The following is a 25,533-nucleotide window of genomic DNA, read 5'->3' as shown; positions in this document are numbered from 1 at the left end:
CAATACAAAATATTATTGTAAATTTTTATAATAAGATTTTAAAAAGTAAAGATGGTCAATACTCCAATCAGTCAATCTGGTTCTTATTTAACTAATGAAAAGTCCTGCTACAAAGAATGCCTTTTCTGATTCAATTCATGTTGGTGGAATCATCTTTAATGCCTTTATGAGACGGATGTTGTGTTTTTTCACCTGTAGCCTGGAAGATTTCTAGTAGATATTGTAGTACCTCTTTTGCTCTTTAGTATTCTTGATTTGTCTACCTCGGCTGCTTTAATAGAAATAACAAGCTTATAGCCCGATAATTCGGCAGTTTGTTCATCTTTAATAATCAGGTTTATGAAGAAAAACTTCATACTTGCAGACTTCGTACTCGTTTGTATTCTTGCCCAACTTGCGCAACCTGGTGTTATGCAGTTATCGAAGCTACCGGGCATGGTTGAAAATTAAGACAGCGTAAGCACAATTATTCCAGATATTACAGGTTCTGACAAGTAAAGAATTTTCAGAGTCCTGCCACAAATAAGCTACATATTGATTATTGACCATTTGTGACATGCCATAACAAGCAAAAATTAAAAAATAAGTAAGTTTAAAATTAATAAATACAAATGTATTCTGACAGTTTATGAATTAATTATACTTTCTATTTGCAAAATTTCCTCAACCTTAACACAAAATAAGAAAAAAGTGAATTTTTAAGAAATTTGCTGATTTTCCGGGATATTTCCCGGGTTAAAAAAACAACCGAGATCCCGTTTGAAAAACTCTAATTATTACATATGAGTAAGCTAAAAATGAATAAAAACAAATAACACAACACACCTTATGTACTTATTACAGCACACTTTAATACAAAAAAACAAACATTTTTGGCTACTTTCACAAGTCTTGTTATTTTAAATTTTTAAATAACATCATATAGTTGCTGCTAGAATGTTTTGTTTTGAAATACAAAGCATCTCATATGATTTTTGAATGGCTTAACCTAACCCGAAGCAGCTTCCTGAATGTAGCTGAAACGTTTATTTTTTTCTTTTTTTTCTATTAATGTGTGCTGGAATATAAATGTAAGATGTGTTGTGTTGTTTATTTTGAATAGTTTCAGCTTTTGGAGAATATAAAAACAAACTAACTTTGTCATGTGAAATATGTAAAGTATGTTCTAGATCAGGGATGGGCAACCTTTTTCTATGTAAGGGCCACATTTCAAGACTTTTGATCTGATGCGGGCCACATACAAGAGAAAAGAGAAAAAAATGTCAGTAAATCACAATTATTTATTCATATATAATTATAAATTAGCATAGATATACTTAATTTAGCTTCTGAAACTTATGTAAACATAATATATCGAAAATATTTGATTAAATATTAGTCACGCTAGTTTTAAATTAGTTTTGATGTGTCTGTTAGCTGTTTCTTGTTTTAATTTTTACTAAATTCATTGCAGAAAAACAATTCACATACGTAAGTTGTAGAAAATAATGTTTGAATTTTTGCTGCATACTTCCTTAAGCTGGAAAATTGATATATTTATTCATATTTTATGCAACGTGAGCCGCAAAAAATATTAATGCAGGCCGCAGGTTGCCCATCCCTGTTCTAGATTATAGTAGAATTTTAAACTGAATAATTTTATGAATACAAAATATGCAATGAAAATAGTATTTTAATGTTTTACCAGAATTTTCTAAGATATAATAGAAGGAATGTTTTAAATGCTACTTAAAATATTTAACATTATATATGTAAAGCATAAACAAAATTTGTTGTTACATGAAGATAAATATTCCCCAGCTATCTTTAAGCACTACAAATAAGACAAAGATAACACAGAAAAACTTGAATGAAAAACGTAATAAAATGGCAAAATACATTAACAGTATCTAATAACTGATTTATCTTCACATGATAGCTATAGCATTAATGTTAACATAACAAACATTTACTTTCACTGTATTTTTTTATTATTCATATAAATACATTTCAAGAGTAGATTATCATCTAAAATGTATTCAGCATTAAATAATTCATAATTTTTAAGCATGTTAATGAGTTTATTCTTAAAGAGATATATTTATATCATTATAATAAAGAATAAATTCAGTCTATATATAGCAATTCCAAGATATTTGTAATTTTCATCATAGTCATTTGTCATACTTTATAACCATCATCAATTCAGATATAATATTCAAACTAATTTTAATTCTAAAGTGTGTATGTATATATATATAATTACAATAAATAACATATACTATTCTCAACGTATAGAAATAATTAAACTTTCTTCAGAGTTTAGATTTTATATAAAGCCTTAAAACTCTTATTGATAAATGTTTTAATCAAAACAGCTCTTGGATTTTTAATCTAGCAGATAAAGTATTTATGTAAGGGTATACCAGTACAATATTACTAGATGATCTACTATGTTAACAGGCTATAATAAGGCTAATTTAACCTTATTACAGCTCGATAATATAATGGATCATTCGGCATTACTTAAAAAGCAGATTTGTGGATTTATTGTTTATATATATTGCATATACTTAAATAACCAAAATCTATATTAAAATTATGCATATATAAATTAATTCTTTATTAAAATAATACACAAAAACAGAAATTAATAGCTATAAGATGAATACATAAACTCATATTGATCCAGGCTCCCATAAACATATTTAGTTCACTTTTGGAATAGAATAACTTATAACTTCCAACATTCATTCAAAAAAGAAACTTAAATAAATTTAAATAATCACAACAAATAATCAATATATAGCAAAACCTTGTCACAGGAGCTAAATATCACTTATCAGAAATACAAGAGCTGCATTCTCTATTGAAACTGTATATTATATAAATTATATATATATAGGAGAATGTCCTTAGGACCAACTGATCCATGTTCAACTGTTGTTCACACAGAACAGCACATATATATAATTGGGAGCTACAGTTTGGATTAATAAATCAATCTATTCTAACTTCTAAATATGACAAACAGACTGCTTTATTCAGAGATTCCAAACATGTATGTGTAAAAATTCTCCAAATAAAGAAGTTTTTCTAATATTATATGTACACTTCCATAAGTAAATTTAATAACAGAATTCTGGCATAGAAATTTTTCAACATTTTATTACCTCCAAATCATAGGTTAATACATAACAATCACATTCCATAACAAAAAAACACATCTTGTCTCTTCACAATTTAGACTAGGGGTCCCCAAAGTGGTCGATATCGACCCCTTGGGGTCGATAAGAGTTCTCCAGGGGTCGATTAATACACGAGGGTCGAAAGGGGGTCGATTAATACCAAAGAGGATCAATTAAACTGTCTAGGAAAAAAATGGAATATTCCAATAAAAATTCGAAATACTGATATGATCAACAACATTACTGACTACCCTAGTTATAGGTTGAGTTTTGTCTTAGCCTACACCGCTTTAAGCATGTGTTACTCTGTTTTCACGCATCTGGCAACTGTACTAGTATTACAAACATGTTATGAACGCTGGTAGTTCTTTATACACAAACATACTGTTACACTCTAGTAGGGTTGTCATTCTAAGTATTTTATATCTAAATGTAGATACAGTATTTTGTCCTTTACATAGAAAATATCGTAATATATCGAAAATCATTAATATAGTACAGAAGCGTTTGCAAGGAAAAAATGTTACAATTATTCGAGCTCGAACAATCATTATGGCCTTTCGAATAAAAATGGAGCTATTTAAATCTTCACTGGCACGATCCGATTTTAAATACTTTTCAAACTTGCGAGTACTAAAAGAAAATGAAAAGATTTCCGACCGTGATTTGGAGATATATATTAAACATTGTGATAAATTAAGAGAAGACTTTAAAGCAGGTTTCAAAGACTCTGAGAATATGCATGTTCCCGAATGGTTTGCTAATGCATTTGATGTAAAAATAGATAATGAAGTTAGTCAACCTGACTTATAAGATGAACTGAGTGAAATATATGTAGATTTCGAAGCTAAAGCTTTGTTTAAAAATAAAAACCTCAGTGAATTTTGGAGCAATAACAACATTGTCCTAAATATCCCAAGCTCAGAGCAGAAGCCGAACCTTTCTTGCATTCCCAACTTCATACATGGTTGAAGCTGGTTTTATCCACGCGAACGCAATTTTGACAAAACAGAGGAACAGATTGAACTTGGAAAACCGTGATGATTTGCGACTAAAACTTACCAATTTTCAATAGTATATCAATAATCTTGCTGCTTCTCTTCAGACACATCCATCCCACTAATATGAACTATTTTAATAAAAAAACATTTCAACATATTTTTAAGGCATTCAGTAGTAGTCGTAAAATGACAGAGGTTTTTTCATCCAATATAACTAATGTTATGTTTTCAAAGATAAGTGTGTATTTTACGTATTATGACATGTACGGTTTAAGAACTACAGTATAGGCAAATTTCCATCTATCTATTTTGCTATTATTTTTTTAAATTATAAATCAGTGGAAAATATCTCCTTTTTCTGTTAATGTTATTGGGTGGATTTTATAAGATATGGGAATTTTAAATTTTTTGTTGGGTTGTTATGCGGGTCTCCTTATCGCTTAACATTAGAAATGCAAAAATGATTTAATGTTTTTGTTAAATACTTATTCTGGGGGTCGATAAGAAGGCAAATATTCCATAAAGGGGTCGACGGGATAAAAAGTTTGGGGACCCCTAATTTAGACTTATGAAAAAGACTTCTCAAAATATATTAAGTTATTCATAAAAGTTCAGAAAATTCCTTGACAAAGCAACCCTGTGTATATTGTAAATTTTATATTTTTTCCCTACTTGATTATTTTTTTATTTGGATGTTTAACTTTTATTGTTTCAAGGATTGTTTTCTTCCATCTTTGAGGCATCGCCACAACAGTTATTTTATATTATTTATTTACTTGTTATTTATCAGATGTATAGAAATACTTAAATATGATCATTTAATACTTGATTGCTTCTTGTTTTCTTTTGTTCTTTGGGAGTAAGAAGAAAATTGTTATGCAGAACTTATCACACGGGAACACTTTTTGATGAATAATATCAATTTTATTTTGCTTTTAATTTAGTAGTTTCATTGATTCATTTTTAAGATTTTTGTGGTTTTTTCCAACTTTTTTAGCAAGTTTTAACTTTTATGTTTTATAATTTTACTTGTTTTATCCCCTTTGTTTTAAAATACTTAGTTACTCCAGCAGTTGCTAAATATCATTTCAGTTCTATCAGATTGTATAATAAAGACTGGAGAGGAAGCCAAACAGCCCAAAATGCATTGGTTGTACAAAATAAAACATAAAAAACATCTTCAGTTCAGTACAATTACACCTCTGAATGGGACCTTATCAGAGCCATGAACCATACTCATAGCAGCAAAAAAGTCAAAGAAACAATACCCCTACACGTGACCTTTTGAAGTCTTCCCAAAATTGCAATGCTCCATTAAGATTATCACATTTAACTATTTCGCCCACACAACTATGCCAGCTTCGAGTAGCCCACTTCACCATTCACAGAGTACTCAACGGCTGCGTTCGGCACAGTCAACAGTCGTAACCGAGCAAAGGTGTTTCAATCGGTAGCCGTTACGTAGTTACATCTGTCGAACGACAAGCGACGTACACATTAGAACTAAAAGCGACCATTATCGGTCAGATTCAAGTAGCATAAATGAAAGACGATACTAAATATGACATCGAAATAACAAACACGTTCTGAAACAGCACTACCGTAGAGGCGTTTGGCAAAAAAATACTCAACAGCTCCAGAACCGTCGAGTATGCTCAACACAGCCAACGTTATATAGTTTTAGGGTCACCTTGAGGTGCGCACTTCGGTGCGAGCCGTAGCACGCGACTACACACGAAGCATGGAGAATAGGCATTATACCGATACACAGTAAAAACCGACCTTTGGAGGTTAATATCTAGTAAAGGGTCGTACATACTGGTATCTCCCCTGTACTTTTTTGCACATACAGGGAGTGGGAAACTCCTCATTCAGAGTTAACATCTTACCATAAGTTCTACATAGCAACAATAATAAAAACAAACAGGATCAATTGAGAATTTTGTATACAAATAACCTCTCTTACCATTTCAATAGAAAGTGATAGAAATTTAATTAAATCTCCATCAAAAATTAAGCAAAATGAAGAAAAAATAAAAAAAAAACACGAAAACAGCGCACAAAACTGTATTAAAACATTAAATCGTAGACATTTCAGTAAAGAAATGCATTAATAAATGTCAAAAAGAATTATTTTTAGATGCTTTTGATACACGAGAAGAAGCCTGAATAAGAATTAAATAAAAAAAATTAATTATAAAAAGAACTTCCTCGAAATAAAAATAGCAAAAAAAACAACTCCCAAAATAAAATGAGTTTATTAGGTCAAGCACTATTAGATTAATCAATGTATACACACAAAAATCGTATAATTTGATTATAATTTTAAATGTAAACAACTTACGTTTGGTTATTTAATGTTACACGAAAATCGCCACGTTAAAAAAAAAAAAAAAATCGGAACTTCTCAATTGTCAATCGCCTTCAAAACAGCAAAAAATTCAAAAACGCCATTGAAGTTTGTCTGCTACAGTAGCGTCTTTCCCGGGCGAATACAGAAAATTTTATATTATTAATTAATTTAATATATAAGTTTTCGTATTATTAAATATTTTTTTATATTTCGTTATAAGAGTATAAGTATTAATATGTAATAAATATTATTTATGATTCTATATGTTAATAAAAATTTTTAATAGTGTTTTACCGAATTGTAATTTTCTGTTTTGTGACGGTAATGTGCGTGCGCATTAAATTGTGAAATATTTTTTTTTTTTTATTATTAAGTTTATCCTGCTTTAATTTAGTATTTTTTTTATTTCGGTAACATTACATAAAATAATATTGTAAAAATAATTTCGAAAGCTAAAAAATTTTATTCAATTTATGCTAATTCCATCTGGTGGCCGTATAGTATATTTTTGGTTTACTACTTTATTCGTCCCAACTACGTCCGCCATTTTCTTTTTAGTCAAAAGGCGTGAAATTTGGTTTGTGTAAGGGCAACGAGTTAGCATATTCTAACTCGTGTAAAATTTTGCCGAGGAAAGAAAAAGTTTAACTAAGATGGTGCGAGTCAAAATTACCCTACTTAGTTTTTTTTTAATTTAAAAGTGAATAGCAAGACATTTCTTTCCTCAACCCTTTATTTAAACGTTTCTAAACAAGACAAAATATTCTGTAGTGAAAAGTTAAATGCATTTCTAAACATTCTTAATTTTATTTTCCCTACTGTATATATACGTACCAAGGAAAGTATTGGAATTGTGTCAAATTTGACTCTGAAGTTTTTTTTGTTGTTGTTGTTGTTGTAAATCTACACGTATTGAGACCTCCTGAGTCCAAAGAAATAAGCCATGTATGTATCTGTTTTGGGTCCATAAGAAACGAAATTTCGCATGACAGCTTGTGTATAAGGAGCATTGATGCTCCTTATTAATTTCAAATATCATCATTGCTCCTTATTATTATTTATTGCATCACAGCTCCCTAATATTAAAGGGGTGGGATATAGAGGGTTGTCATATGTCATATCTCGAAAGAGATAGGACTTAATAAAGATGTTATTCGTTATGAACATTTACAATTTTTTGTTTTAAACTCATCATAACCCTCAAAATTAAGTTTTTTACCATTCGATAANATATATATATATATATATTTCAAAATCTTATAAATACTCTTCCATTTAACAAATGTCTGTTCATTATAAGTAAATCTCTTACTTCTTAACAGATTAAATCTATTGCTACTGTTCATATTTTCTCATCAAAATTTGACAGCCAAAAGAGAAAAAAAAAATTTTTACAATGAACAAACAACAAAACTGGGAACAAGTAGCGTAGTACTCTCTATAATTTGTTTGGATAAAATTAAAATATTTTTGCAACTTATTCAGGTAAATTGTTTGATTTGTTTTTTTTTCCAAGGAAATATAAATTGAAACATAAACATTACTCGAAGGGTTTTTGATTGTTCTCTCTTTCGAGTAGTGAAATACATTAATTCTTTGATAATATAACAATAAGTACAATTATTAAAATCACAACAGCTAGAATCAAAAGGAAGAGGCACAATTTCTTTCGATAACCTCTCTAAAATATAAAAAAAATTATAAGTAAAGGTTTCTTCTTCTAATAGTGAGACTAGTGGTATTTATCATGTCTTTTACAATTATTCGCAATTAACGGAAATCGAGATTAAAAACAGTTCACTTTATTTCGTTTAGCCTAATTTATAGTTCAACTTAGGTTACATTTTTAAACAAAAGATGGAAACGTCTGTGCATCTTTAAATAAATGTTTCTCGGCAGTCATAAGGCGATCAGTAATTAATTAATAATCATATACCCTAAACTATAGATTTGACTGCTAATAAAGAATTGTGATGACTACTTTGTAAAACATTGTGAAGAAGTATCTGTTTACGAAGACTGTATAGAACACAATTTACGTAACAAGTCGTTGCAGTTTCTACATAAAGAACGTGCAGAAGAGATGCTAGCTTACATAATTCATTATTACGTTCTATGCCAATACATAAAACAAAAAACACCCAGTAACAATGCTAATAACGAATAAAATCTTCGTTAAGTCCGATCCCACTGAGATACGACACGTAACCCCCTTCAACCTTTACCACCGAAATTTAGTAGTATCAATGCTCCTTATACACAAGATACCGTGCCAAATTTCGTTTCTTAAAATCTCGGCTTCGTGGCGTTAAATTAAAATACAAAATTGATAATACTGCAATTTTAAATTTTATTATTATTATTATTATTATTATTATTTTACTTCTATCGAAATGACTCTTTTAAATTTTTGAATTTGATGAATACCGCATCACATCATTATTTTTGATTTAGTGCATCCCGGGCACAGCACATCCGTCCCGTCTGTAAAAGCATTTTTTTCCACTAGCGATGCTTTACACACGGCACAAAAGAAGCAATCGTTATGCCAATTTCGGCCTTCGAAAGATGTATAGCGAGTTCCGCTAATGCCTATAAATATTTTAAAAAAACGGAGTAAATAAATTTAATTCTGTTGTAAGTATAGAAAAATCGAGAATAAAGCTAACCGATAACTGGTTCGTTGCAGCCGCTGCATCTTTCTGCAAACAAATTTCCGAAACATTCGACACAATACTGTTTATCGTCTTTGAGTGCGAATCGACGTACCTCCAAACGCACCAGACAGTTGGTGCAACAGAAACATTGATTGTGCCATAGTTTGTTGCCATAAACAACACCTTCGGTGGTAACAATTTGATGGCACTCGACACAAGTTGAACCGAACTTTTGTTGGTAACAGCTGTTGCAATGTATGTCGTTACCTACTTCAACGAAGCTTTCGTTGCCTACGAGGTTAGCGCAGGCAACGCAGCGAACGCACTCTTTGTGCCATTGTTTGTCTCCATGCGTTAACATTTTTGTACCTAAAAATTAAATTTTAAATATATTTTTACGTCCATTTTAAATTACGACAATATCCAAATGTTCATTTACCAGCTCGAAATATTTGGCCGCATTTTTCGCATCTGGAAGCGAAAGCTGCATCGTAACACGCTTCGCAGTAGATTTGGATATTTTTCCAGGCGAAAGATCTTTCTGTCAACGGAATACGGCATTTATTGCATACAAAGCATTCTTCGTGCCAATGTTTATCTTTGTAGGAAAGACTCTGAAAATAATTTTTTTTTAAATTTGATAGATATTTTTATTTTTATTTGTTAATATCTTACCTTGGAATGTACTCCTATTGTTCTTCCACATTCGTGGCAAATATTGCAATACGCTTCTTCGTAACAGCGGGTAAAAAATGCACGATTCTCCCTTACAAGTTCCTGGCTACTTGGAGATTCTTCACATTTCAAACGGTAAATATGATTTGGGTGCCAGTATTTTGACATTAATTTGGTGTATTCACCAAAAATTAGCTGAAAATCCAAGAGTACGATATTCATTTTTTTATTCATGAATTTTAAAAAATAAATAAATAACCTAAAATCTACCACCTCGTCGCAACCAGAGCATCGAGGTCTTATTTGTTCCGCGTAATGACGTTGGCAGTAAATTCTTCCTTCTAGAGTACAACAGATCAAATCCACCAATAATTCTTCACATACCGAACACACGAAACAACTCGGATGGAATGGATTCTCTTCTCCTAATTTCGAATTGACTACTGCTAAATCTCCACGTATCACGGTCCCTCCACAACCGTAGCATTCCTGAATACAGAAAAATAGTTTTAATTGAAGTAAAATTTAAATATTCTCTTTGCATTCTTACCGAAGTTCGTTCCACAGCACTTTTGACATAAGCGATATCCATTGCTGTTTTATCGCGTTCGTTATTAAAGTCTATATAAAGCTGTTGATACTCCTTCCCTAAAAATTTACAGAATACCATAGAAAAGTCTTGATCGGGAAGTTGTATAATTAGTTGTTTTTCGCGATATTTTTCGCCTGGACTTCCAGATTTAGGCACTTTTTCGGAAGGAATCCGTGCGAAGTACGATTGGATCTGAAAATACGAAAACCAATCGAGATGACAAGTATATAACTTCCGTTGAATTGCCTTTCTACCGTAATTTCTTACTTTGTCTGCAGCTAAGCCTGGTGGTACCCACGAATATCCTTCCTCTACGGCAGTCCGTTTATCTTGTACTCCGTTTTGTTCCACTTTATTCTTAAGTCCTATCCTATCTCGGACGTTAGTCGCGCCATCCAGACGAATTTCGTGCCACTTACGCATGCATTTACAATGATCGCAGATAGCTCTAACAGAAAAACAAAGCTAATTATTGTGGCATTTTTAATCGTTATTCACTTATATATTTCGAGTGTCTACCTCCAAGCGTGAGGTTTATAACCCGGGCATTGACTCTTGCACTTTACACACGGTTGTCCTTCGTCCATTTCTACGGTTAGTGGACCCTTTTTAATGAAAAATACAAAAAAAAGACTTAAAAAATCAAAAAATAATTTTTCAGCGTCAAAAGAAATTATTTCTATTTACAAATGTTAATTTCTAATATTTTGCAATTATTCATAAAGAAAAATACAATAGCATTATATTATAAAAATCATCTATCACAAAAATCCGCCATGAAACAAATAAGTGAATCTCGTTTGAAATGGGCGAGGCGTCACCCTCATTGTGGCCAAAGAAAAATACCCCGTTAATGTCCAATGGACGGAGAATCAAAAGAAAAAATGCCAATTAATGTAAGAACTGAAGATAAATTACAACGACTTTTAATTTCGATGTGTTTCAAAAATATTTCAGAAAGAATTACAGGTGATACGAATGAAAATAAATCAAATTTCAATAAATATAATATGGATTTTTTAAATAAATAAAAGCATTTGTTGATTAAAGTGACTTTAAAACAACGGTTAAAACGAGTAGATCGTATTGGGTCTGTACCAGTAGCGCGTTATAGCTTTATGGGAACCCCAAGAAAATTTGTATTAGGGGCCACACGTAGTGTTGACTTCAGACATCTTTCTTATGTGGAAACGTTTTCTTACAAAATATTAGTTTGGAGCCCTCTGTTGGTAGAGGCCCCAGGAAATTGCCCTTTTTGCCCATACGATAACGCGCCACTGGCCTGTATAATCGACAACAAAGTCGTAAAACTATCGATCAATATAATTTGTTTAGAATTGCTAAAAAGAAAATTCGATAACTTGCCGAAATTCCTTCGTCTCTTTTCTCCATGGCCTTTTAGGAATGTTAGAACAATAGGAACATTTTTCTTCTCTTACAAAATAATCTACGTTAATTATTGTTGCAGCCGATGAAACTATCGTGACGTAACAAGCGTGTGCATTAAGACATTTTCCACTCCAATTGTGAATTCGGTCAGCCCCACAATGGACTTTATTTAAAGGCTTTCTTAATGCCCATAGGAAAAGGAAAACTTTAATGCGATTTTTACATAGACTCAAAAAAAAAAGACGAAACATTAATGTGTGATTTTGACATTTTAAATAAAAAATGAAAATTTATTTCAGAGAAATTTGCTGTTTATCGAAGACAAAAGAGATAAGGAACAGGTGGCTTCGTCACGTGATGCTTTTGCTTGAATGTGCCCACTCCGCCTGAGCGCTAAAGTGAAAATTTGTTTCTCTGAATTGTCAAAATACCAATATATTGTACCCGGAACAAAACTATTTCGGGGAAATTGTTTCAATATTCAGGGGAATTTCGGATCTGTTTGGGGGGTTTTCTTGACAGAAAGTTGTCAAATCTGTCTCCGCGAGCGAACGGGAGAAAGTGGCGTGATCCTTTTATATATAGATCACAAAATGGGAAATAACCATTCTTATCAGCCATTTTCTAATCCTGTGCAAGGCGCATACGCAGTATTCGGCTAGAAGAGGCGAGCCGCCATAAATGCCAAACTCCGTTACATATTTGCGAGAGTTTGATATTTATGACGACCTGCTACTTCCCGCCGAATACTGTGCATGCGCTTTGCGCCTTTTTTTTAGGCGCGCCGTACCGTTTCTAAAAAAACAAAAAAAAAGTGATAAACGCTTTCGATTTAACTCTATAAATACGCATTTCTTTTAAATTACTTTACATTTTCGAATTAAGAATTTTTTACTAGAAACGAAACATCAAAATTTTTTATTATCGATATAAAAACATGAAAAGTTTACATTCGCCGCTAGGAGTTTCTAAATCTACCTGGCAACATTGAAAACAACTTAATCGACATTATATAAATATACAGTATATATAATATTAAAAGTACTATTTTAACAAATACCGATACTCTCTATAAAAATTATTTTTAAAAAGTAATAATAATTTAAACATTCTTGGTAATAAATCAAGTAAATACGTTAATGAAATTGATTATTATTATTACTTTTTTTTTTTTTATTATTGAACTACTAGACGATTGGTTGGATGAACGACGTTGGAATCACGTGAGCGGATTCAAAAACTTTTGGTGGTCGATTCGAATGTTCAGTTCAGTTACGTTGATTTAAATCGAACAGTTTGAACTTATTTATATAATTTGAATGATGAGTGATATGGAAGTTGATCCTAAGTGGGAATTTGACTGTCCACAATTTGTCGACTTCAATCAGCCTTTACATAGTGACGACAACGTGGATAGCTTCTTTGGTGAGGACACCTTTTGTTAAATACAGTTCACTATGACAAAAGTCTTTGGCAAAGAATTGTTTTTAGATTTAATCTGTAAATTTTACTTGAAATCTCTTATTTAGTAAGCAAGATTCTTCCATAGATGAAGCATTTATTTGATTTATTGTCTATTGGAGAACGTTAAATTGTTTTCAGGACATTTCACATAAATACTATCAACAGTCAGTATTTATTTACTGTTTTTTTATTTCATTTGCACTGATCCTTCAATGTAACTGAAGTAATAAACAGTAATGGTAATATCAATGAAAGATACGATATTAGTAAATATTTCTTTTACTATCAGATAATTCTGTAAATCTAGGTATGGCCAAGCGGTTCCGTTCCCTGAACAATGGGAGTTCGGGCGTGGGTTTGCACTCTGCCGGGATGGACCAGCAGTGTGGAGTTTTCTGGGTTTTCTCCACATCTGTAATACCTGAATAGGGGACATCCCGGAAGGCATTCCGTAGACAGATCATGCAAGTGTTGCGTTGCCGTAACTTAACTAAACAAACATAAATCTAGGTACCATGTTCAAATATCTTAAAAAGTAATTGCTAATAACTGTATAATTTCGACCTGAAGATGGCCTATTAACTAGGCTGAAAACGTTTGTTTTTTAAAATTATATTTATTTCTCGGCAAAAAAGGTGTTTTGTTTCTCTTTATTTAGTTGCTGAGCACTTTTGATATTGTTAATATTGTATAATTTCCTAAAATTAGTACAAAAACATCTTAAATTGGTAATAACGGAATATTCGTTAATGGAATGGACTGCGTATGGCAGCGGTCTTTGGGTTCTAGAATGGAATTTAATAAATAGAACAGAAAATGCATTATGCATATTTGAAAATAAATTTTTTTCTATAAGTTCGTTCTAATAATCAATCTCATAAACTGGTGAATTGGATAAATGATAAGTTTAAGCCTCTTCCGGTGTAAATGTCCCATCCCAGGGAATATTAACTGATTCACTATTTAACTTGTTTACAACTTTTATTTATGTAAAAATAAATAATATATTACAGCTTATTGTACAACTGTTTTGTTTATGTAAAAGTGAATAATTATGTTAAATAATATTAATGCAAAGGCAAAAAGCACAATTATTGATAACTGTTTAACTATTTACTGTTTGATTAATAAAATATTTGTGCTGGAAGAGGCTTAAACTGTTATCAAATATTCTGTTTTTAAATTTTTTTTTTGATATACTAAACTATTAAATTCTTATTTAACTGAAGCCATTATTTCTTGTATCTTTGTTACAATATTTGTGATTTCTTATAAATAAATGCTCCATATACCATATTTATTCTAACAAACAGTGCAGCTGCAAGATGAAAAAAGTTATATCCATTATCCTCTGATAGTAAGTGCACTGTCTTTTGGATGACGATAAGGCATATAGTAAACAATAAATTGACAAATCCTCAAAGAAGTGAAAGGTCAAAAACAGTTTGGGGATCTCTGATATAGAGGTGTAATCTCCATCCTTAATTACCCCTAATTGACTGAATAGTAGGATTACAGGAGTGTTCTAAACTCCCGTATATCTCTATAGTCTGTCTACGGAAAGAATCGACTTGAAAGCAATGTCTTGTGTGATGTCACTTCAGTTAAACCGATCAAAAGGTTTCCTAATGATGCCAGCACTTTTCACTTAATATGTCAGGCAATACGTGAATTTTATTCTCTCTCACTAGATGGCAGAATGAGTTTTCCGTTAATCATGTTAATATTTTATAGCATTCATTAACTGTAAAGAATCGTGTGTTTAACTACTACTATTGTAAACCTATTCCAATATCAGAACGTGAAGCTTCCATAATACTGTTAATAATGGTGGTGACATGTTTAACAAATGAGGAAGAAATGGGAAGTAATTTGCCACAACTAAGCAATCAATGGCTGATGCTCATTGGTTAATGCCCAAGTTGATTCTTTCCGTAGACAGACTATAGAAAAATGTACAAGATTGGATTGTAACTTTTTTTTTCTTTAGCAATTTGTGTTTAAAATTTTGAAAACTAATTTGATGGAACAACTCATTAAAGTCTGTATATTACTGTCATAAAATTTTTTTGGGATTACTGCTGACATTATTATTTCAGGAAAAACCTAAAACTCAGTAAAACTTCTGTATAGAGCTGATGGTAATAAGTTGTTGTACTGTATATCTATCTATCTATCTTGTTTTGTGTGTCGTTAGAGAAAATACCCCACTAACTTGGACTTTCTTAAACTCGACAACCTTCACCCCTACTAGTCTGAGTTTGTGTGGAGTTTACTGTATTAAGAAAACCCGGAAAATCCACATGGCCAGTCTGTCGGTCAGATGCAAACCTGAGACCAACTAAGTGTTTGGTGGTTTTATCTAGTCAGCTACTAGTAGGCAACTAATTTATGTACTTATGATTATTAAATTTGCCATAGTGGCCAACATTTTTAATTAGAGGCAAGCATTTAAAAACATGCTTTGAGACACAATCAGCATATAAATAAAGATTTGTACATATTAAGACCAGTTGTTCCATAGAAATACATTAAAATTTGGGGAGTGCAGAATGAATTCTGCAAATGCAACTGGTCATTGGCACAATAATTTTTCAGCTTATTTTGATTGAGATTTATCTATATAGTAATTGCAAGAAAAATGATAACTAAAGAAATAAACTAACGTTTCATTTTGTAAGTTCTTTTTTAATTCCGCATGAATATTGGCTGGATGGCTGAGTGGTTAAGATGGCATTTACTGCTCTGGAGGGCCTGCAATCTAATCTGTCCAGGTTGAAATTTTTCAAGAATGGTCTGTCCGGATATGTCCAACCACCCTACTTGAGCCTAACCGAACCCATAATGGGCTTGCTACAAAAGTCCTTTTGTAGCGTTTTAGTCCCATAGAGTGGAAAGAGTTTTAAAAAATCCTGCCTGAACTATAACATTTGTGCAGAAAAATACAGGATATAGTGCATACTCCATTATATTTAATACATTCTGTTTGAAATTATATAAATATAAAAATCAAAAATACAATAAATGCTTAAATATTCCAGAAACTGATCATGAAAATGGTATTACAGATGAAACTTCTTCCAAAAGGGCAAAATCTAAAGATAAAGGAAAACTGAAAAATAAGGAAACCCGTAAGTATTTGTATCCGACAGCAATAAATTTGAATTTTAACCATACGATAGAATGTACGAATTCATTACATACAACTTTTTGGCAGCTGTGAAGACGTGCAAGACTGACAGTCCAGAGTTCCAGACGCCACCTTCCTGTATTAAACCTCAGTTATCTTCCAAAAAATCAAAAAGTGCAAAAAAAAGTGCTAAGAAAGTTTGTCTGGGTAACAATTTATTGAAATATTTAATAACTTTGTAATTATCTGTTGGCTAAGAATGTAACAATTTATTCTAAACTCTACACGGAATGAATTTATTCCTGGAAGATCCCAAAAGATCTTAATTTTCGCTGCCTGGTTCCTGTCAACCTTTGATATAGCATTCTCCTAAATAGTACCACTCTCATAAAGTGTCAATGCATACTTTAAACAGATCTTCCCCATAAATATTGATATATAAGTTAGTTACCACATGTGTGATTTTTGCATTGCAAACATTATAACTAAATCATGAGACTTTCAAACTCATTGTTTATATAATTCTTCAGTTTAGTGTGTCACATGATTTAGTGGCAGTTTTGGAGGCAAACAAGTGGCAAAGGTTAAATCAAGGTTTGATTGTATATTGTGTGCTGAGGAGTAACTAAGCTGGGAATGAATCTCGGTGTTTTGTTTCTGCCTGTTAACAGTCTGTGCAGGTATGACCTACGCTCGGGCTCCTCCAGTGGATATCTGGAAGGTGATCGCTGGTAAAATTGGTGTTGGCATAGAGGTTGCCGTCCCACCTACTTCTCTGGAGAAGTAGATGGGATGGGGAGAACCTTGCATCTTCTCTTCTTGATGTGACTCCTTGGAAGGCTTTAAGGAACTCTTTTACTTTAGACCCTGTACACACTAGGCGTTTTTCAACGCGCGTTAAACGCGCGCTTTTAAACGCGCGTTTAAAAGAACCAAGAGTTCTATGTAGCCGTACACACTCAAAAGCCAAGCGCGCGTTAAACGCGCGTTTTGCGAGCGCTTATAGATTTTTGTTAAAACGCGCGTTTTGCGAGCGCTTTACGGGCGCTTTGAGATATATGTGCTGCCATGTTACCGTACATGCGATCGCGCGTTTTGCGGGCGTCAGCCGAGCGCTTTGAGATATATGTGCTGAAATGGAGAACGATCATTTCGATACTGATCTATTTATTGATGAAATCTAAAAGAGACCAACCATCGTCAAAGGATTTTATAGATATTTTAAAAGAATTAAAAAACTTGAATTTATTTTGTCTTAGTTTTGGATACAACGTCGCAAACATTTCATGTGTCAGTCTATCTCGTAATATTGGGTGCACCCAAAATTCTCTTTGCCTCCGCCGTCGTCTTTTATAGCGACGATAGAGGAGCCACACACAAGCAATCACTTCCACATCCATTTCCAAACCGAGCCAGTGCGCACGCTCCGCTAAACGCTCGTCAAACGCCGAGCTAACGCGCGTTAGCTCGGCATTCGACGAGCGTTTAACGCGCGTTGAAAAACGCCTAGTGTGTACAGGGCCTTATAGATTCATTGAGGTAATTGCACGTATGCATCAGTGCCGATATCGTAGAGAAATACATGCTTTATTTGTAAACCTTTTCAAACTTTGATAGAATAATGCTCACCAGAGAACTTGACATATTCAAAATTGAACATAATCAATACAAATTAAAATGACAATATCAACAAAGTTTGTTTGTGTTCCTTGATTGAAAGTATTTTAGTGATTTTAGATATTGTGGTTTAATTAGATTTTTATTAAAATTAAAATAATAATAATAATAAATTTATACATAAAGATATCATTGTTTTTAGATATTAAGGTTCCAGAAAATTTGACTGAGATCTTGTCATCTAATGATGAAAATGAGAAAAAGAAGATAAATTCCAAACAGTAAGTAATTGGTTATTTACTAAATAAAATTATTTGTAGCATTTAAGGAATTATAGATACTTTATTTCTGATTTGAAATAAAATTTTTCAGGAAGAGAAAATCAAATAATAAGAAATCTACAATCTCTTCACGACTGCAAGCAATTGGAAATAAACATCTTAACAGATTGTATAATTTACGACGGACTCCGGCCAAAACTCCGAAGGAAAAGACTACTCCAAAGAGTAAGAAAGCCAAATTAGCCGGAAAGAAAGATACTCCCTCGTTGCAGTTGTCTAAAGCATTAACTGGCAGCATCCGAAGCATGAAGAGCAGAAGTCTTACGAGCAGTTTGAGAAGATCTGCTCGGAAATCGGCTAAGAAGATTCAATACAAAAGTGCGTCTTCCGAAAATCTAAACGATTTGAGAAAAGTAGCCAAAAAACTTGCCACTCCTCAGTGTTCAAAGTAAGTTGTTTTTGCAGGAATAAAAATTCAATTTATAAAAATTTAATATAATTTATAATAATAGGAAAACTGCTGCTGCTAAGTCTTCAAAGAATATTAAGTCTTCAGAGGAATTAGAAATGGAAAAAATTGCCGACCTGAGACAACAATTATCACTCCATCGCGAAATGGCCAAGCAGTCAATGAAGCGAGCCATGATGCAGCCTGCCAATACATCTGTTGGCAATAGTTCATCACAGGCATATCACACGGTCGCTAAGCCATTTAATTTTGCAACAGATCAAAGAATAAAAGGTTCCGGGAAAAAGAAGTGTGAACGGGAAAGAGATTTCATCTCCACTCTAAGAAGTAACTCTTCTCCTGTTTCTCAGGTATAATTTGTTTAAAAGTTATATTTCAAATAACCGTTCTATAATTTCTGAAAAATAATTCTATTTTTTTTAGAAATATCACGATAAAGAACTGACTGTACCAATTCCATTCAACTTAACAGAAAATAGAAAGAGAAAATTAGACAATCAGGAAAATTATCAAACGCTTGCCGAACAGATCGAAGCTTTTCAGAGAGGGGCATTCGATAAGTTTGGCGGTTTGGCTAAAAATACAGAAGAAAAAGGTAAGAAATTTAAATTTTTGAAACAAAAAGTAACAATTTACATTATTACATCTTTTGTTTTAATTCACATGTGTTTATAGGTAATTTGCTAACCATTCCAAAGACACCCAAGTTACGTGCCATGTCTCGACGCCGTCCAGTAAACGTGCTCAGTCAAGCCGAAAGAGAAGAGCTTCTATTACAAGAAATGAAAAGGTAAGCAAATATCATTTTATTATGTACAGTAATAAAATGTATTGATACATTTCACAAAAAAAAAGATGTAATGTATTTTCCCAAGATATCTTTATTTGGCAATTGTTACAGAATTTAAAAATCCCAATCCAACAGAAGTTAATTTTATTATTTATTTTCTCCTTTTCGTCTTAAATAATTTAAAAAGAAATTAGCCTTACTCTTAGTTTCCACAGGACAAAAAATAAAAGAGCTTCCCTTTTTCTAGCAAGTCCAGGCCCACAATGGGGTGCTGGGCGGTGAGGGACTGAGCCCAACATATCCAGATAGACCACCCCTGAAAAATTTCAGGGGTTTATGACCCCTCTGGATTTGATCCCAAGTTCCTAGAGAGGTAAGCTACAACCCTAACTGCTCAGTCACCCTAAAGCTGGGGTAGAAATGGTTAGATAGGTCTGCAATAAACAGCTCTTTCTTTTTCTTCCAATCCTTTTCTCTCCATACTATTTTGAAGGTTGTCTTGTTTATACTTTGCTCAATCATCTTGCTCCACCTTTTTGTGAGCCTTTCTTGTATGCCTTTTGTGTGTGACTAAACCATAGTTTGCTAGTTAAATTTATCTCAAGACATAGATAACAAGTAAAGTAAGTGTGTAAATAAAATTAAACTGCAGGGTAAAATTCACTTTAAATGGAAAGAATAGAGTTATTTGTAAAAAAAAATTGTTACAGTAGTCCTCCATTTTGATCTAATTGGTTTCTAGAAAACTCAAGTGAATCATCATAAAGCAAGCTATGGCTTCCTGTAGGTTTGTTATCATAAATTGAGATTATGTTCTTGGAAATACAGTTTGAACTATATAATACAGTGCGCCCAAAAATATAGATATTTTTTAAAAAATTAAAACATATAGATTAAGTATTTCTTAACAATGCGAATGGTTATTATTGTTTGTTTGTAGCATAATACAATGTTTTTACAATATTTGACCATTACATAATTATATAACAAAGTGTTAAACACAAAGTACTTGTTTTGTGATGTCCCAAAAATAGATAAATTTTAAACTTTGAGCAATAGTTCATAACATAAATTGATGAAAATTGTTTTAATATGAAATAGAACTGCCATTGTGTTTAATAACTTCAAATAATTAAATTGTGTAAGATTTCTGGATCTGTTTGAAACCAGCACTCAATGATTTCTTGTTTAAGTTCTGAAACAGTCATAAAAATGCCTGTTATTAGCATAAATTTTTCAAGCAAGAATGCCCCACAAGTTCTCAGTCGGATTAATGTCCGGGCTTCTTGCTGGCCATTTAGTTGAGTGTGAACAATGAATACTGGCATTGTCTTGGAAAATCCAATCAGGTCCTCCAATTTCTTCTCCAATAAGTATTAAATTATTTTTTTAGGATTTCTTGATAATTTTTAGATGTCTGTCTACCAGTTAAAATCACAAAATTTGATAAACCATTAAATCCAAAGCAGCCCCACACCATAACAGAACCACCACCCTTTTTCCTGCTGATAAACTGCACTCTTCTTTCCTAATTTCATGCTAATAATTAGACTATCCAAATTAAGTTTCTTTTTATCACTGAAAAGAACTGAGATCCACTGGTCATTCTACAGCAGGGGTGGCCAACTTTTGTGTACATAAGATCTACTTTTTATCTTAAAAATGTGTTGTGATTGACTTGTTGTTGTAGGCATAGTCTAAGTGGTGAGGGGAGGTGTGAAATACATACTATGTTTAGATAGGTAAGAAAAGCCACAATTTAATTTTAAACAGAAGAAAAATTGAAACTCAACGTTGAGACTTTCAGGACCACCACTTCACCCTTCATCTCTACCATGTCACAACCTACTCTCTGTCCCTCTAACCGCCTTTCTTTTTTTTGGTTTTATGACCCTTTGTCTACATTTCTTATTCTCCCCTTTTACAACTGTACACGAATAGATTGCACATGGACCGACAAAACTGCTACATCTGAGGGAGGACGCGGGGATCTGATATCACTACAGTTGCATTTGCACGTTGCATTCAGTTACAAGTGTAACATATTAAGAAGTCAAGACGACGTGAGCGATCGACCAAAATTGGTTCGCAATCGACTTGTTGGCCACCCCTGTTCTACAGCATGTGAACTTTAGCCCACTGCATTCTTGCCAATTTGTGTTGTTTTGTTAGTGATTGTTTTTTCATCATGGCAACAAATTTCATATATGGAACTGCTAAAATTCTTCGATAAATAGTGCTTTTTGATATTTTTAATTCACTTTCAAACAAAATTTGACAAACTGATTTATCCTGTTGTAGTGAAAGGCACACAATTCGATTATCCCTTTGAGATAGCAGATCTGTTCTCATGCAATTTTTTCCATACTATACTCTTTTCTATGTGGCATTTTGGAAAGTTTTGATTCAATATTCAAATTATTACTTGACAACAAAGCTAATAATAAATAACATCAAGTAATGCTTTATTTTCGTAATTTTAAGTTCCTTATGCTTAAAATTTTACAATTCTGTTTTATTATATATACTTTTGGGATGCACTGTAACAGCAAAAAATAAATATTCTTTATTTTTAAATTTCCACAAAATTTAAACTCTCCTTGAGTAAAACGATTTAGCTCTGTTAACATCATGCAGTGAAATTAATTAAGAGCCTTAAATCTCTCTCTCTTTGATAAAATCTTTATTAAAAAACAAATTTTCTATTAAATGTGATTATACAAAAAAAATGTTTTATCTAGCTATAAATTTAAAGCTACTGCCATCAATCCAAAGATATTGAGCTGTTCCCAGAATATCTCAAGAACAACAGATGAAAGCGGCAAACCAGAATCCAAAGAGAGATATTTTTTGAGAAAGAGATCTCGGCCCGGAGATGACGACATACCGTTTCAGTTTCACGCAAATCCCGTTCCGGAAAAAATTCTGAAAGGAGTCGTGGTTTGTAGTTGTTCAAAAATGTACAAGTCTTATATATCAATAACAATAACAATTTAAAATATTTTCCATATTATAGGGTATAAAAGAGAGAACCGAATTGCCAGTCACCAAACCAAAATCTCCAAATCTTCATTTGAAACATAGAGCCGAAATGTGGAAAGAACAAAAAGTCGAAGAGGTTTGTCATTATAATATTTTCATTCTATATTATAGAAATTTTATAAAATCCAAAATTTCCTTTTCAGAAAGAAAATTCTTTAATTCACACATTCAAATCTAGACCACTACCTCATGTAGGTGTTCCATTTCGGCCTAAACTAGATACAAAAAGAACTGTTTTAGAACCATTTAGTTTTGAAGATCGAGACAGGGAACGGTGGCAATTAAAAGCAATGAAAATTAAGGAAGAGCTACTACATCAGAAAAAGGTACAGAAATTTTAATTCATAAACATATACAATATTTTTATTATTATTTTAATTACAAAGGTGGAAGAATTCCATGCCCAGCCTATGCCTAATTATTCTGATAATCTTCCTTCGGTTCCTAAAAAACCGTGCACCCAAGCAGAACCATTTAATCTTCTTATGGAGCAACGTAGCAAAGAGAAACTTGAAAAATGGCAAAAAGAAGTAAGTATTTATCAAATGTCATCCAAGGAATATTTGTAAGTTAGTAATACTCAAAGTGTTTATTAGATAAAGACATTGGAATCAACCATATTCATTGTAAGAATTCTAACATTTGTTAGCTTGATTCTACTTTAATTTCACTGGCCTAGTTTGTAGTTACGCACGAATGTTTTTGTGTATAAAATACTATAAATTATAATGTAACAATTACACACTTTTTTGGTACACATCCTTGCTCTGTGGAGATATCAAAATTGTTGTGGCAGAAGTGCAATGCAGATTCTAACTCTAAATCTCATTTAAGCCTTGTCATACGAACCACTACAGACGAAACAAACACTGTGTGACACAACCTAAGTTAGGATATGATTGGTTCAAAAAGTTTTGAATACTAGTTGTGAAAAGGCAATTGGTCAGATGATCCGAAGTTTGACAAAAGTTGAGATATCCCTAACTGGTCAAACAAGCAGTTCTTATGCCAATGTGAACTCTGCTTTAGTAGAAACTATATATTTAGTGTTCAATATTTCGTTTTTGAGCTCCAGGAGAGCAGAGAAGTGTGTGTGTTAGTGCATGTATATGTGATTATTGGAGAGATAAAGTACAGTACATATCAAATACTTATAATGAATTTATGCTTCTGAATAGAACTTTCCCCAACTTCATTTTTGCTTTTGATAAAATTGGATAATTATGCTGAATGAAGTAATACTTAAAATCTGTAACTGATAAGATTAGAGTTCTATATAGCTTCTAGTTATTTTGTATAGTTCTGTAACTTTAAATGTTTTTTTATATTTAATTTTGATAGATCGAAGAGGAGATGAATAGGGAAAACGAAGCAAGAATTTTCAAAGCAAAACCGAGTAATGTCCTTTATAAATCTCCATTCGTGCCTGAGAAATCTACTAAACCACTTTCAGGTAAATATATTTAACAAGGAGATTGAATCATTAGCAATAATTAAAAGATCGGAACTCCAATGCAAAAAATTCACAAAGATTTGTTTCAGATTTGACAAGTATTTATCTAAATACGGAAAGACGAGCAGCAGAGAGAGAGAAATTTGAATACTTAAAAAATCTGAGAGAAAGAGAGAGAGAGGCAGAATTTGAGAAACTGTTACAGGAAAGAGAACAAGAAGAGCTGGAAGAGATCGCCAGATATCGGGCCAAAATCGTCCACAGAGCCCGCCCGGTCAAACACTACGTCCCATTGGAAATACAACCGAGCTCCATTAAGCTTACACAGCCCCAGTCTCCTCACCTGGCAACCAAGTTGCGCTCCAAGAGACTCGCTTCAGAAGTATGAGACTTTTCCTTTGCTAGTAGAAAGATTTCCACTTAAGTGTATTACATAACTGCTATGTAATAATTAAATGCTTGTGTTCATTATTTTTAATTATATATTATATATATAAATTGACAGGATTATTGTATAGGAATAATTTTTTTAAATAAAATTTTATTACTAATATCAAAATTTTATCATTTCTTATTACAAATAATGACAATTGAAATTTGTAGATTTTATGTTTATTAATTTCCTTATTCTGTTTTTGATCTAATGAATCTTACGTGCAAGTTTTGGATCATTGGTTAAAGAATTATTACTACTAAAATTTTCACATGAAATGGAAAAACAATAATGTTAATATTGAGTTTCGAATTATCGAAGATTTATATATTTCTGTATAATATGCAAATGGAATAATACACTACTTAAACAGAATGCTATTTTTATTAATTAGTAGTAATATGAGCAATCATTTATTGTGACATTGTCATAATGCTGGGCTGCAATTTTTAACCATATTTTAAATTTATTCTCTCCACCTCAAATTAGTACTGTAGTGTCTTGCCCCTGTACATCGTACTTTTTCTTAACTGGCACGACTGTGCTGTTAATCTATTAGCTGCTTTCAGGGGAAACGTTTTGAATTGAAATAACGTGACTTCCAGTTTGCGTTGGAAGTTCATATATAGTTAATTGGAGCCTCCTGCCCTAAGGTTTCCACATCTGGTCTTGTCTTTCATCTATCTAACTTTGTTCTCAAGATTAAGGAAAGACAGATGGACAACAGTGGGAATTTACAGGTCTACAATTTTTTCAAATTGCAGCCGAATAAATAAACTGCAGGTAAACAGCACGAGTTTGGCGAGAACTTCACAGGTTGCCAGATAAGTTTTATACAAATTAAAGCAGAATTCCTCAAAATGTAACTCAAATTATTTTTAAAATGGCCCAAACAACAGTAAGTTGCCCAAATGTAACAGCCTACAAATATCTAAAATTGCTACTTGTAGCCCAATCTTGCAATTCTGAAACCCAACCATATTTTATGAAATAAGAGAAGAAAAGGTTAGTCCATGTGTA

At 32.3% G+C, this 25,533-nt stretch overlaps 3 protein-coding genes across 7 annotated transcripts in view; 1 reads left to right on the top strand and 2 right to left on the bottom strand.

Moving 5' to 3' along the window:
• Positions 1-6,644, bottom strand: part of LOC111628045 — a 150,026-nt gene extending 143,382 nt beyond the window's left edge. For 2 of the 3 annotated variants that reach the window (XM_023371771.1, XM_023371803.1), the window contains exon 1: positions 6,513-6,644. The gene's annotated coding sequence lies outside the window, so the exon portion shown is untranslated. The remainder of the gene's footprint in view (positions 1-6,512) is intronic. The other variant, XM_023371788.1, reaches the window with a different exon arrangement.
• Positions 6,645-8,839: 2,195 nt separating this feature from the next.
• Positions 8,840-11,937, bottom strand: LOC111627430 (prickle planar cell polarity protein 3-like). The gene is made up of 9 exons (XM_023371002.1): positions 11,811-11,937; positions 10,965-11,050; positions 10,713-10,893; positions 10,404-10,637; positions 10,127-10,342; positions 9,854-10,048; positions 9,618-9,792; positions 9,191-9,547; positions 8,840-9,113 (listed from the first exon to the last, which is right to left on the bottom strand). The coding sequence occupies exons 1-9, from the start codon at positions 11,835-11,837 to the stop codon at positions 8,953-8,955; spliced, it is 1,632 nt and encodes a 543-aa protein (XP_023226770.1). The 5' UTR covers positions 11,838-11,937; the 3' UTR covers positions 8,840-8,952.
• Positions 11,938-13,018: 1,081 nt separating this feature from the next.
• On the top strand, positions 13,019-24,582 carry LOC111628027 (targeting protein for Xklp2 homolog). 3 transcript variants are annotated; one of them, XM_023371755.1, is made up of 14 exons: positions 13,019-13,259; positions 16,367-16,429; positions 16,516-16,635; positions 18,248-18,326; positions 18,418-18,774; positions 18,839-19,145; positions 19,219-19,390; positions 19,471-19,585; positions 22,327-22,525; positions 22,602-22,703; positions 22,771-22,953; positions 23,014-23,157; positions 23,969-24,080; positions 24,170-24,582. In XM_023371755.1, exons 1-14 carry the CDS (start codon positions 13,154-13,156, stop codon positions 24,466-24,468), a joined length of 2,358 nt encoding a protein of 785 aa, XP_023227523.1. In that variant the 5' UTR covers positions 13,019-13,153; the 3' UTR covers positions 24,469-24,582. The 3 variants fall into 3 exon arrangements, with proteins under 3 accessions (XP_023227523.1, XP_023227515.1, XP_023227531.1); XM_023371747.1 differs by having other exon boundaries at positions 13,020-13,259; positions 16,340-16,429; XM_023371763.1 differs by having other exon boundaries at positions 13,020-13,259; positions 16,340-16,429; positions 24,159-24,312.
• The last annotated feature ends 951 nt before the right edge of the window (positions 24,583-25,533 follow it).

The sequence above is a fragment of the Centruroides sculpturatus genome, unplaced genomic scaffold (genome assembly GCF_000671375.1).
Source record: "Centruroides sculpturatus isolate CEXI.00-Female unplaced genomic scaffold, Cexi_2.0 scaffold1, whole genome shotgun sequence".
NCBI lineage: Eukaryota > Metazoa > Arthropoda > Arachnida > Scorpiones > Buthidae > Centruroides > Centruroides sculpturatus.
The sequence above is the reverse complement of the archived record's forward strand: the minus strand, read 5'-3'. Positions and strand labels throughout refer to the sequence as shown.